Source organism: Dreissena polymorpha, chromosome 13, assembly GCF_020536995.1.
Source record: "Dreissena polymorpha isolate Duluth1 chromosome 13, UMN_Dpol_1.0, whole genome shotgun sequence".
NCBI lineage: Eukaryota > Metazoa > Mollusca > Bivalvia > Myida > Dreissenidae > Dreissena > Dreissena polymorpha.
This window is the reverse complement of record NC_068367.1, coordinates 67,866,830-67,880,252: the sequence shown is the minus strand read 5'-3', so window position 1 is coordinate 67,880,252 and position 13,423 is coordinate 67,866,830. Positions and strand designations below refer to the sequence as shown.

At 36.3% G+C, this 13,423-nt stretch overlaps 2 protein-coding genes across 3 annotated transcripts; both read left to right on the top strand.

Annotated features, from left to right (window-relative positions):
* The first annotated feature begins 1,398 nt into the window (after nt 1–1,398).
* LOC127856280 (uncharacterized) lies at nt 1,399–4,822 on the top strand. Of its 2 annotated transcripts, none has more exons than XM_052392383.1 (3): nt 1,399–1,859; nt 2,930–3,268; nt 3,800–4,822. In XM_052392383.1, the coding sequence occupies exons 1-3, from the start codon at nt 1,811–1,813 to the stop codon at nt 4,159–4,161; spliced, it is 750 nt and encodes a 249-aa protein (XP_052248343.1). In that variant the 5' UTR covers nt 1,399–1,810; the 3' UTR covers nt 4,162–4,822. The 2 variants fall into 2 exon arrangements, with proteins under 2 accessions (XP_052248343.1, XP_052248342.1); XM_052392382.1 differs by having other exon boundaries at nt 2,250–3,268.
* A 4,598-nt stretch (nt 4,823–9,420) lies between these two features.
* Nucleotides 9,421–13,131, top strand: LOC127854735 (52 kDa repressor of the inhibitor of the protein kinase-like). The gene is made up of 4 exons (XM_052389793.1): nt 9,421–9,753; nt 9,938–10,541; nt 10,855–11,012; nt 11,364–13,131. The coding sequence occupies exons 1-4, from the start codon at nt 9,421–9,423 to the stop codon at nt 12,447–12,449; spliced, it is 2,181 nt and encodes a 726-aa protein (XP_052245753.1). The 3' UTR covers nt 12,450–13,131.
* The last annotated feature ends 292 nt before the right edge of the window (nt 13,132–13,423 follow it).

The window sequence follows — 13,423 nt, the reverse complement described above, 5'->3', positions numbered from 1 at the left end:
AGTTTCTCTAAAGCCAAATAAGGAAACCTGCCCCGCCCACTGGCGGCCATGTTTTTCAACGGACCGGAACCACTTTTGAACTCAACCAAGATATCATTAAGACAACCATTTTGACAAAGTCACATGAAGATTGGGCACGGAATGTGACTTCTACAGTGTTTACAAGGTTTTTCTTTTTTTTACCTAGTGACCTAGTTTTTGACCCGGCACGACCCAATTTCGAAATCGGCCGAGATTTCATTGGGACAAAGCTTCTGACCAAGTTTCGTGAAGATGGGACAAGAAATGTGGCCTCTAGAGTGTTTACGAGCAAATGTTAACGGACGGACGGACGTACGACAGACAAAGACCGGTCACAAAAGCTCACCTGAGCAATCAGGTGAGCTAAAAATGTCGTGCTCTCTGGCGGCAATGTTTTTTAACGAATCGGAAATTTTTTCGAACTCAGCTGAGCTGTTATCATCTGAACAAGGTCTATGAAGACTGAGAAATAAATATGGCCTTTACTATGTTTACACGCCATTACTTCAAATTGATCTTCTGGCCTAAATTTTGTTCCCACATTAACTGTTTTACAACTCTTCAAAGATATAATTGGGAAAAATGTTCTCACCAAGTTTCATGACGATTGTGCAATAATTGAGACTTGAATAATTTTAAACATAATGATGTAATGTAATATAAATAAAAGAAGACATTATAAATAACACTATTAAATTAAATAATTAAATAAATCACTGGTCAAGTCACATGTCCTATAGGACACGGGTCGTTAAGTATAATTTGTGTTCCATGTAATTTTCTACTGCTGTTATGGAGGATACGAAGGTGAATATTACTGCTAAGAATTTATCTATCGACAAATGTTCACAGTCTAATCAAACTCTTTATTATGCTGTTTCGGTGGCTTACGATGATGATACAGATTTGTCTCATACAATTTATACATAGGTTAACAAAGTATTTATAGATCCCACCTACATGTACCCACTGCAAATGTACAGTCCACAACCAGTTGGATCCGATATATATTATCGAACATAATTTTTCAAAAATGCATATTTGATATGTTACACTACTTTTATTTAATAGTCACAAAATATGTGTTTACTTTTTTACAATTAGGGTTGTTTTAGAAATGGGTAATTTATGCGCGACATGTTCCTTTAAACGTTTACAGTAGAGATTTAAAGTACAAATATTGTTTTATACAGCACATTAAACTCCAATTACGCAGGTTGTTTATAGGTTGTGTGTAACTTCATACGAAACAGAAAATAGCTCAAATACCAAAATTATATTCTAAATGGCGACCTTTCTAAGTGGACATATGGTCTGATGGACTTTGATGCTGTATGAGCATGCACCTCATATGATTAGATAATACGTGCTGTCACCTGAAGTAACGTAGTGATAGCACAATTGTTGATCAGTAAACAGACGGTCTTAAATATAGCGTGAATTTGGCCTTCAGTTGCAGGGGTGTAATTTAAGGAATATAGATTTCCACTGAATATTTAAATTATGGCTATGTTTTTTGAGTCAACTGAGGGAAAAGGCTCAATGTCAGTTCTAGACTTTTGTTGTTCGCAATGTTTTGAGCAGAAATTTTACCAGGAGGCCGATTTTTACTGTGATAACTGTCTAAAATTGTTTTGTGCAAAATGTATAAACCTGCATGTCCAGTTGTTTAGGGAACATGTGACCTTCGGAAGGAGAGACATACGTAAGTGGCCAGTGGCAAAGGAAGTGGAGGAGTTCCTTCAGCAATGTGACCTGCATGAAGGCAAACGTCTAAAACACTTTTGCAATGACCACAGCAAGCTGTGCTGCAGTAATTGTGAATTGTGTTATCACAGGTAATTCAATAATTTATTTGCTTTAGAAAATGTTTGTTATCATAACTAGATCATTCAATAAAATATGATTCAGATCAATTATTTTCGAGCAAATAAGTATTTGATATAAAAATACATGAAACGTGAATAAATGTCAATGACGACTAATATTAATACTTTGTTTATTAAAATTAGAAGTTAGGATTAAAATAAAAAGATATGCCATATATTATTACTGGAAAATAACATTTCAAGAACAATAATTATATTTCACTATTGTAAGGCTAGAGTTTTTATTTTTAGCTTAATTGCTAAAATACATGATGATGCTGATGTTGTTATTTAAAAGTTATGACATTTTTTTTTGCATAATGGCCACATACAAGTATTCAATTATTATTTTCCTTTAAGACAATGTGCTAAGGTAACACTGATATCGAAGGCAGTCAAGGAACATCAGCCAGACTTAAAGCTACTATCAAAAGAAATCCAAAGCATTTTGGAAACACTAAACATACTTGAGAACAATTGGAACACCAACATGCTTACTTTGCAGGCTTCTTACGACAAACAATTACATGAAATACATGTCACACGCCAGAAAATAAATACAATTCTAGACAAGATTGAAATAAGCACTATGCAAGAGCTAGAGGATAAGTTTACCAGTCTGAAAGCTTCTGTGCAGACTGATGCAGACAATTGCAGCAAGCTTAAAAATGAACTAAAACGACTGAGTGGCGCAATAGATGGCATTGTTGATAAGGAAAAAGAAGAACTTGCATTTATTGCAAGTACGAAATGTCTGGAAAAAGTTAAGCAGTTTGAAACTTATCTGAAGGAAAACTTTATTCAGGTAGAAAGATCACTGACATTCCAGGCGGAAAATGATATTCAAACGGTCTTGTCTAATTTGTCAGGTCTTGGAAAGATTGTGCTCAACACCCAGGCGTTAACGGTGCTAAGTGATAAGGTATTCACTGTTCAAGGAAGGTCAGAGTATGGTGTGAGAATACCAAGTGATGATCAACGGAGGAGGTCCTTTATCAGTGCCATCTGTGTTCTCTCTAATGATCAGATTCTTGTTGCAGATTTTAATAATAAACGAGTGAAGTTGCTCAATCATCACTACCAAGTTGTCGGACATTGTGATTTAACTGCTTCTCCGGAAGACATGTGTCAAATCACATCAAGTGAAGTAGCTATTGCTGTGGATATGAAGAAAACACACGAGGTCCTGTTCGTCTCGGTGAATGGTGTGCGGCTGGTTAAAGACAGGAAGCTGACGTTTCAGCATAGATGTTATGGTATTGCTTTTAATCAGAAATATAACCAACTGTATCTTACGACTGGCACTGCACTTTACAACTATTCAATCAGTGGAGTCCTGTTGAAGAAGCTGTATGAGGATATAGCAGGCGATTACACAGGTGAAATTTGGTGGATGTATCCTGGTAGCATTTAGATAATAATCTTGGATGTTAAAATTGTATAATGCTTTAAAGATATGTTTACAACAGTCGATCGTATTGTTCCCTTGACGCATTCTAGATAATGTTTGCAAATAAAGAACAAAAATAATCTCAACATTAATCAATGTAAATTCCTACACAATAAAGACCTTACTTTGCTTGAGTGTTTTCTTAAATTTTCTTTACTGAATATGAGTTTTTCTCTTGTTTTTAAAGACAACTTTATATAATCTCATAATAATAAGCATGTCAGCAAAATCTCCCTATGTCATAGAGTACATTTACTTACTGAAAGTATGTTATTGATTTATAAATCATATGGTTTAAGCATTACAAATCATGCATTCTTATATGATTTATTGTAAGAGAAATAATACTCTTTTAATTAAAACAAACAGTTGATGTGAATAAGACCTAAGAGTGTTTTCATCAGCATGCTGTTTTTTCTAAAACCATATATACTCACATTAACATTTCATTCTTTTACAGTAAGTAGATGTGCGGTAAGTCCTCTTGGTGACAAGATATTTGTCCTTAATATACGCCAAGGCCAGGTTCTCACCCTTGCTAAAGATGGCACACCTCTCTACACCTTCACAGACACAGACCTACACAATACACGTGGTATCCATGTGACACCTCAGGGCCAAGTGCTTGTCTGTGGAGGTGTGTCCAAAACTATGCTACAACTGGACGGCGGATGTACGAAGAAGCTGGCAACTCTTGCTACAAAAGATGACCTTAATTTCCCAGTGTCAGTCTTCTACAATAGGAGCACAACCTCCATCATTGTGGGACAGTTGGATAGCAACACATTGAGCACCAAAATCCTTGTTTTCAAAGTAACATAGTTTTGTTCACAAATGTAAGAATAATTTGACAAATGTATTTTAAACGTGAACTCTTTTCCATACCGACTCAGCATATAGTTTTGAATTTCATTACATAATTCACCTGTATGATTTGTATGTAAGAAAAATATGTCAGAAAACGTACTTTCATAATAAAATTCTTCGCAGCATGTCTTTCTCACTTAATGTTATGTTTTATTCCATAAATCTCGGCTAATGATTGTGTGTGTTGCCATACAAACAAAAAACCTGCCATCATCTGTTGCAAGTAATCAACTGTAATTCTGCTATGATAATAGCTTATTTGATTTGTATATGATCAGTGTATTGTATATATATATTTTGAAAGTGATTAACATGTACGGACATGATTTACTTGTGTAAATTTTTGATGATCTACAATATTTTTGTGTAATTGGTATTCAAAGTAAAAAGTACTGCATTTTAGGGCAGGTTTTACATGTTCATCGAGTGTTCTGTTTAGAACAATATTTACTTTCATAGAGTATTACATGTATATTGTACTGATTTTGTTTCCATCGTTGTCGTCTGCTTTTATTTGTGTTGATGACAATTATGCGTGTTTTTACTTGTGTCATATGCAGTATTAGCCTTGACATGTAATTATGTTTGCTGAATAAATAATCGTCCATAAGTTTAAGGTCCCCTTCACCTTGTAATTGACTAGGGATTTCATTGAATACCATAATCAGTATTTGAATATTCACATTTTCATTAATTGCATATTGGAACCATTGGCTTTGCACCATTGGTGTCAACTACTTCCTGTCTACATTGACATTCTTGTTTGCATTAAAGTACCCATTTTCCGACAGGCTTGCATGAAAACAATGCTCACTACGCTTGCATTGCACTTCACGAAGAATTTTTTTGGTTTGTCATCTTACGTCTATTACAAATCTAATCATGTTATACCAGGAAAACGGTATCACCTTGTGGCAGCCAGGTATTTAAGTATTTAATCGATAAATTGTTCAAATCTCCGCAGAAAGTTATGATAATTTAAAAAAAAGGTTTGAGCATGAATCTGAATTAATGGGAATATTCAATTTGAGTTTGACGAATACCAGGTCGAGCATGTTATGTTTTGTAACTAGTTGTAACTATCACATTATAGAAATTCTAAGTTGAAAAAGGAACATACATTCTTGCATAAACGTAAAGAAATAAAAATTGCACGTGTACAATGTCATAAAGAATAACTATTGCACATATGAATACTGTACGTTTTAGAAGTAAATGATAATTTTTGTCTGCGGGCAGACAGACAGCCGCCCATAGCGACTACAGTGATCGTATAGGGCGTAAAGTAACAATAAGTCAATGAAAAGCACATTCTTTTGACGATAACAAAGATTACTGCTTTAATATTTAATAGCACATACAGTAAAAGTGTATATTTTGCCAGCTACGTAATAACAGATTCATTCGTCAAGCTTTATCTTATTTATTATGCCCGCGTTTTTTTAAGTGTTCTTTTCTAAAAGAAAGAGTACATCTCAGGTCCGATTATTTATCCTATTGCATAAGTGTACTCAAAGACATGCCCTATATCGTCGGTAACGAAACATAAAAGGACAGTATCGGTAAATTGGGGGCTACTAAATCACGGCCGTTAAGCACACGCGCCATCTCTTTTTGAGATGCATTTATAATTAGCCAATGCTTCTTCCGAGGTGGCGCTCAGGCCCGGATGTTTTGATATTTAACGGAAAATTGTCCAGGGTGATTAGGTTTTATATGTTTTTTTCAACATATTTCGAATTATTTTTAAACATTAGCCAATGTAGTTCGAATCAGCGATTATAAATGTATTCAATGATGTACAGAAACATACAATCACAACCCAGTTGGAAACGTGAGGACCTTTATGACTTGTGGCATGGTAGAATTCGTAAAAGCAAATAGATATCTTTTGCCTGTGTGAACAGCAAATTTTCACCCAATTAAATCGCTCATTACATAAAACGATTGCTTTGTCTCTGTTTAAGTCAATGCGTGCACAAAAGCATCGGCTTCTAGTCGATCTTACAGATACATTTGCATTTTTCAAAAGGATTTGGAGGCAATGCCAAGGAGATGGCGCAAAACATAGGAGGTGGCGCAAATGCATATTTAGAGCCATTTTAAAGTGAAATAATTTATGTAATTGTTTCTTTTATGTTTACAGGACTTATATTATTTTTTTGTAAGTTTACTACTTCAGCACATTTGAGTCGCGTGCGTTTTTAATTAGAAAAAAGTAGTTTTTTAATAATTTCTTAATTGATTTAAACGTTCGTCTTTGTAACATAAGAACATTTAACATGCATTATATAACCGTTAACGGAAAAAGACCGAGCCATCTTCATTTTTTGGAGATGATATTGGTAAAAACAACATATATGAGCCTTATTAAGACTCGTTGACATTGGCCTTTTAGTAAATTAAGTATTTGGATTAAGGGACACAAATTCAAGAAGAAGAATTATCTTACATTTAGTTCGTATGTTATCATACTGTAAACAAATATTGCTGTCGATGAATTATTTGGAAAAGGTTGAACCTTAAGTTATTGGTTTTATTGAATATTACAAATTTTCGGTATATGTCCTACATAATGTTTTATTCATGTTGGTGACTTCTAAATTGAGTTGATCATATATTTTAAAAACTTCATCTTATTTATTATAGAATGTGTTTATGTTTTGTAAAGATTTGGGCCTTCGAATGTACGTTGAAAAATAAAGTAAATATGCCAAATAAAATTACGTATCAAATGTAAGTCATGTGGTAATGTCATTGCGATACCACCGTTTATTGATACATCCTGCATTGGCGCCAACTCCTATCATTTGCGCCATCTCCTTAGCATTGGCTCCATCTATTTTGGAAAAATGCAAAATTATTTACTACGTCGGCAAGCAGCCAATAAGTTTGTGCATGCCTCATCTAATGTATGTTGTGCGCAATCGGTTGATGTCGTTAGCGATTAATTGGGGGGGGGGGGATTTGCTGTTCACACAGGAAAAGAAATAGAAAGAAGAAATGCTTTTTAAACCTCCACCATGCCACAACTTATAAAGGTCTCACGCTTATTGATGGGTTAAATTTGTATGAACTAATCTTCGCTGAATCGCACTTCATTGTCCAATTTTAAAAATAATGCGAAATATGTTGAAACAACATATAAAACCTCATCACCCTGAAAAATGTATCTATGAAATTTTAAAACATCTGGGCCTTTGCGCCACCTCTGAAGTTGCATTGGCACATTTACTAGTATTAATGCATCTCAAAAAAGCGGTGGCGCGCTTGATTAACGGCGTATAAATATGTTTATGTTGTTAGATTTGGAGAGAGCAGTTATGATATAATCACGTATATCGGTTGTGTCTTTTAATAACAACTACAATATAGAAGACATACGAGTCATTGTGTAGCACACAAATAGGCATTTAAAACAGTTCCATCCTGTTCGCTTTACAGAGGTCATTTTCACAATTAAATAAATAAATGAACCGTTACGGCTGTTCGGTGCCCAGAATCCGGTAACTCGTGATTTAAAATTCTTACTTATGTGGGAAAGGGGCTGTATTAATGCTCAGAACACTTGCGTCCCAGATTAGTCGGTTCAAACTTCCTTTTTTTCGTCGATCTTGAATTGTGACCTTGATATTGGATCTAGTTTTTTGCGCGAGAAAGTCCGTATCATCATGTTCATTACTTACGCCAAACTATTTTTAAAAAAAACGTCCATGCTCGACAGATTATATGCTCAATAGAAAGTGACAACTACACATTTCCAAAAATAAAACTTTCAACTTGAAAAGTAACCTTGATCTGGAATATGTTCTGGTTATTTAGCGCGACACTCCGTCTCATAATGCTGATAACTTCTGGCAATTTATTTGAAATACATTCACGCTGGATAAAGTTTTATCCGGACAAACATCTGCCGCCCGCCCACAAGAAAGCCCACATGTTCCCTTTAATAGACCGTTCCATAATTTAGTAATTACCCAATTATCTCCCCTGAATACTCTCCGCGTCCGCCATTACACTACTGCCAAACAACCGGTAACATATATAAGAGAGCACCGATTATTCAACGGGTGAATTTCTTTCTTTTTGTAAAACTTGTTTGTTTGTCATGCAAATTGTATGAAATAAAGTTTTTCTGCTAGAGGAGATGTTAAGTTAGTGTTATAACAGAAAAATGTTTGAAAAACGTGCATTTTTTAGGTATTTGTCTAGGAAAATAAACACGTTAACACATTAAAAAAAACATTTAATTAAACTAAATGCAATATTTATCATTTGATTATATGCATCAATCTTAAAATCGCGTAATCCTTTGCATTCCAGTGTTGTATTGCCCGTTTGTTCTGCATAATCCGATTATCTCGTTTTGATCAGATATTATCCAGACTTAACTAACAACATGGCGTCATCCCGGGGTGTCATAAACCCAGTGGCGTATTTAGGTGGGGGGCTAGGGGGCTAAAGCCCCCCCAGCTGGCTGGCTAGATACGATTTAAAAAAAAATGAGCCCCTTAAAGTATCAAACATATCCACTTGTGTATTTCCTGCCATATGCCCATAATTAAGCCATAAACAGCTGTCGATTTGTGTGATTAGCCCCCAGGCATGTGTACTGACGATCTAACCTACGCCAGCTAAACTGCACGCTTCATTGACTGTAAGTGATAAACTGCGCTATTTGATTGGCTGAATGAGATACATTCAACTAATGAAATTTATCGATGCATTTAGCTATAGGTAAATGTTTACAAATGGCTGCCGCATGGGACTTGTGAAAAACAATATTTCAATTTGTAGCAATTAAAGAGTTGAGACGAACGCAGTGGACAATCATCATTAATATTTCGGTAAGTTTCTTTGATGAATTTAAATGGGTAAATGTTTACAAATGGCTGCCGCATGGGACTTGTGAAAAACAATATTTCAATTTGTAGCAATTAAAGAGTTGAGACGAACACAATGGACAATCATCATTAATTTTTCGGTAAGTTTCTTTGATGAATTTAATTGGTATTAGCTCTTGAGAGTGATAATCATTTTGAGTAAAAAGTTATTGCCATTGACATTCAACAGCACACTTAATGAATGGCAATTAATTTGTTTGTTTTTACAAATTGGACTAACTTATTTGTTGTTCATCTATAGTTATTGAAATTAAAAAGGACTCAAAAATGAAGAATTACTTTTCTAGTATGAAACTAAATCATTTTCAAAATGAAACGCAAACAGGCAACACTTGAATCCATTTGGATCAAGAAACCAAAAACTAATGAACCAACTGAAAATGAGTCTGTTGCTGCTTTCAGCTCTCCGGTACCTCTGGCACCCTCAGTAACATCCACCAATGACATTAGTGTGTACGCTAGACAACATGGTAAATTGACTGATGAGGAACGTGACACTCTTCTCTCTACGGACTGGAAACCATCAGAGAAACACATGTACAAAAAGACACAATTCGGCAAAACAAGTCGGACATTCCAGTCATCCTGGCTCCAGAAATATCCAGGACTTGTGTACAGTGTCGAAGAAGATGGAGCGTATTGCGTACATTGCGTCACATTTCCAGGGAACAAAAAACGTGGAAAATTAGTTAGTGAACCATTTCAAAACTGGAAGAAAGCCATTGAAGTCTTCGATGGTCATTTTTTTCCAGATGCAAAGAAACACTCCAAAGACGGGGGGTACTGGGTATCAAGCCCACATTGATTCGCGCATATGTTGTGAGCAGTTTATGAGTGTGAGAACAAACAACGCTCCCGTAAATAAGCAGGTCGATGCAGCTCTGCAGGCCAGACGGAAGAAGAATGCTGTGGTTCTTGAGTCTATCACCAAGACAGTGTTGTTATGTGCGCGCCAGAACATAGCCCTCCGTGGGCATTCTGACAGTTCAAAATATTATGATGATGAATCAGTGAATTGTGGTAATTTCCAATCACTTATAGAGTTTCGTGTTGAGTCAGGTGATTCTGTTCTCAAGGAACACTTTGCTACTTGTGGGAAGAATGCTACCTATCGCAGTCCTACAATTCAGAATGAACTTCTTGACATTATGGGACAGACAGTTGAACGCAAGGTAGTGAATGAAATAAAAACTGGTGGTAAATTCTACTGTGTGTCTGCCGATGAGGTACGTGACATCGGTAACGTGGAACAGCTAGCCGTGTGTGTCAGGTTTATAGACGAGTCTGACAAGATCCGAGAAGAGTTTCTCCGGTTTGTAGATGTCAGTCCAGATACCAGTGGCGAGGCTCTCTCCCAAGCTATCCTCGACGTGCTAACAGACGTTGGTCTAGACCCTTCCATGATGCGGTCACAGTGCTACGATGGTGCTGGTAAGACCAATATTGTTATAAATGTAATAAATCTCAAAAATACATTAGTTTCAATTTTAAAAGTTTACAATCAAACTAACAATGAAGGATGTGTTCTGATATAGCACTTAATTTTGATTGAGGGGCATATTGACACGGAATTGCAGCCAAAACCATTAATAATAACTGACTAAATCGTTTCAAACTTCAATCAAAATGATTGGAGTCTATGAATCCAGCATAGCCAAAATTATCTTTCTTGTTTGGCACCTCATGATCTGAACATTTATTGGTGCGCTGTACTAGTTGTTTAACATTCATGTTTTTATTTCAGGTAACATGACGGGTAAGACAAAAGGTGTAGGTCCAAGAATCCAGCATCAGTACCCCAGAGCTCTTCCGTTTTGGTGCACGGCTCACAAGTTGAACCGCTGTGTAGTTCATGCTTCCAACAGCACACTTGTACGAAACATGATGGGAACAGTTGACAGGGTGAGTACACATTTTTACTTTTATAACTGAAATGAAAATATAATCCAATGCAAAGTATCAAGCTAGTCTTATCGTATTATATGTTAAAATTCTGTAATACTTACTCTCCTCTGGACATCTACGTATAAAGATAGGTTGAGTGGTGTGGCATTTTCCATTACCACTCATGAACAAACCCAATTAAAGCATGTATGCTATTATATATCTTGGATACAGTTTGTGCTTCCAAAGGAGCAACTTTTCCAGTCTACATTCAACATGAAAACTTTTGAAAAAGATAAATATTTTATATATATTAAGTAAAATATTGTTGATATTTAATAAATAATGGTACATGTTTTTATTTTTCAGATTGCTGTGTTCTTCAACTACTCGCCGAGACGACAGACCTGTCTTGCTGAATGTCGGGCTGCCATGGAAGTCACCGAGTCCAAGCGCCAGAAGATAAAGTCTCTCTGCCGTACACGCTGGGTAGAACGACACGACGCCCTTGAGGTCTTTATCGACTTTCTACCCGCCATGGTTGAAGCAATGTCTCAGTTAATGGAGAATGAAACCAAGTCTACAACATCTGCTGAAATCTCTGGGTTTTTGATGGCGATTACTGGTTTCCAGTTTATCGCTGTCCTGGTGATTGTGACCCGCTGTCTCAGCTATATAAAACCCTTCACTGTTGCTCTTCAAGGTCGTTCGGTTGATGTGGTCAAGGCCATGTCTCAGGTTAGTGTGGTGCAGCAAGCTCTCCAAGAGGTCCGTGACAACATCGACACCTACCATAACACCTGGTTCCAAGAAGTTTCAACTATCGCTGACAATCTTGGTGTTCAGCCATCTCAACCCAGACTGTGTGGTCGTCAGACTAAGCGTGACAACATCGAAGCAGCAACACCCGAATTGTACTACAAAAGAAACCTAACGATTCCCTTTGTTGACACTTTTGTGAATGAAATGGACACCCGATTCAGTGATTTGCAGACTAAGGCAGCCATGGGATTGAAGCTTATACCGGAACAAATGTGCGCCTCTCCTGTCAGTGCTAGTGACCTTGAATGGTTCATTGATGATCTCCCTTCCCCTCAGTCCCTGCCTGCTGAGTTGCACTTGTGGCAGGCTAGATGGAAAGGTGTTACCAACCCACCTACTACCCTTCAGGGGGCTGTTGAACAGTGTGATTCACAGCTGTACCCCAACATTTACACGGTCTTGTCTATCGAATGTGTGTTCCCTGTCACATCATGTGAGTGTGAAAGAAGTATCAGTGCCCTAGGACTTGTAAAGACAAAACTGAGAACTTCAATGGGTCAGGACAGGTTGTCCGCTTTGTGCCTTCTTTCTGTTCATAGGGACATTGACATTAACATTTGCAATGTTGTCCGAGAGTTTGCACGGAAGCATCCTAGGCGGATGGATCTTCCTGACATCCTGTCTGAGCTGTAGACATTTGTTGAATAGTGGTATAATCACTTCAGCATTAGCATTGTATTATTTTGCTGTTATAATGATATTTTATTCTTCATTCATCATTGTTGTATTTGTTGCTTTTATTATGTGCAATTTGCTGATCAGTTCCCTTTAAATCTGATTTGAGGTGATAATTTCCTTTAAGCCCTTTTTATTTTATGGCCCTTTTTTACACCTTTTCTTTTTATGGTAGGTTAGGCCCCTTCCTTGGGTCAAGATCAGCAATCTTTTACACAGCTTTTAATTGTGAATGTATAGTACTGATATTATATTTCTGCTTACATTATAATAATGTGCTATAAAAATACTGCTTTGGTTATGCTTTTAGTGTGTTTTATTATTATAGTATTACTTATGTATGCCATGTATTTATGATGTGTTGAAATTTGCTACTGTTTGATTATAGGTCGGTCAAGAGCTTTACATAGCTTATGTTATATCATGTTATTTCATACCGACAATAAATAAATTTTGATTTGATTTGTAAGATTTTCTTGTATTGTTTTTGTTACAAAATGACATAACATTTGATAGAACTTGAAATAAAGAGTGTTGCTTAAAATGTTATTTTTATAATTTGTAAAAAAAACATCCAACAGGGTGACCTAGTAGGATATCCAACAAGGTGAAAAGGAGGTCCACATCTAACACTGTTAGAAAATTTCTGGTCATAAAGATAAAAGACTACTTTAGTGGTTTCAGAGACATTTGATTTATCCCTGTGTGTCTGTCACACTTGATGTCTGAACTAAAGTTCTTGATTGTTTTACATGCACTTTTATCATGCAAAATGTTGATTAGATAGCAGGAAAATGCATCATTTCAAGGTGCCATTTAAAAAAAAATCGACTACGGGAGGGGATACCCCTCCCGCACCCTCCCCAGTTAAGCCCCCCTCTGAAACATTTCTGGATACGCCCCTGTAAACCACACTGGGTGGCAGATGACAG

Excerpts from the sequence above, each read along its gene's own strand:
- LOC127854735 (XM_052389793.1), top strand. The coding sequence starts at position 9,421 with ATGAAACGCAAACAGGCAACACTTGAATCCATTTGGATCAAGAAACCA. Across the intron at positions 10,542-10,854 it reads ACAGTGCTACGATGGTGCTG|GTAACATGACGGGTAAGACA; the intron begins GTAAGACCAATA and ends TTTTTATTTCAG. Across the intron at positions 11,013-11,363 it reads TGATGGGAACAGTTGACAGG|ATTGCTGTGTTCTTCAACTA; the intron begins GTGAGTACACAT and ends TTTATTTTTCAG.
- LOC127856280 (XM_052392382.1), top strand. The coding sequence starts at position 1,525 with ATGGCTATGTTTTTTGAGTCAACTGAGGGAAAAGGCTCAATGTCAGTT. Across the intron at positions 1,860-2,249 it reads TGTGAATTGTGTTATCACAG|ACAATGTGCTAAGGTAACAC; the intron begins GTAATTCAATAA and ends TTTTCCTTTAAG. Across the intron at positions 3,269-3,799 it reads TATAGCAGGCGATTACACAG|TAAGTAGATGTGCGGTAAGT; the intron begins GTGAAATTTGGT and ends ATTCTTTTACAG.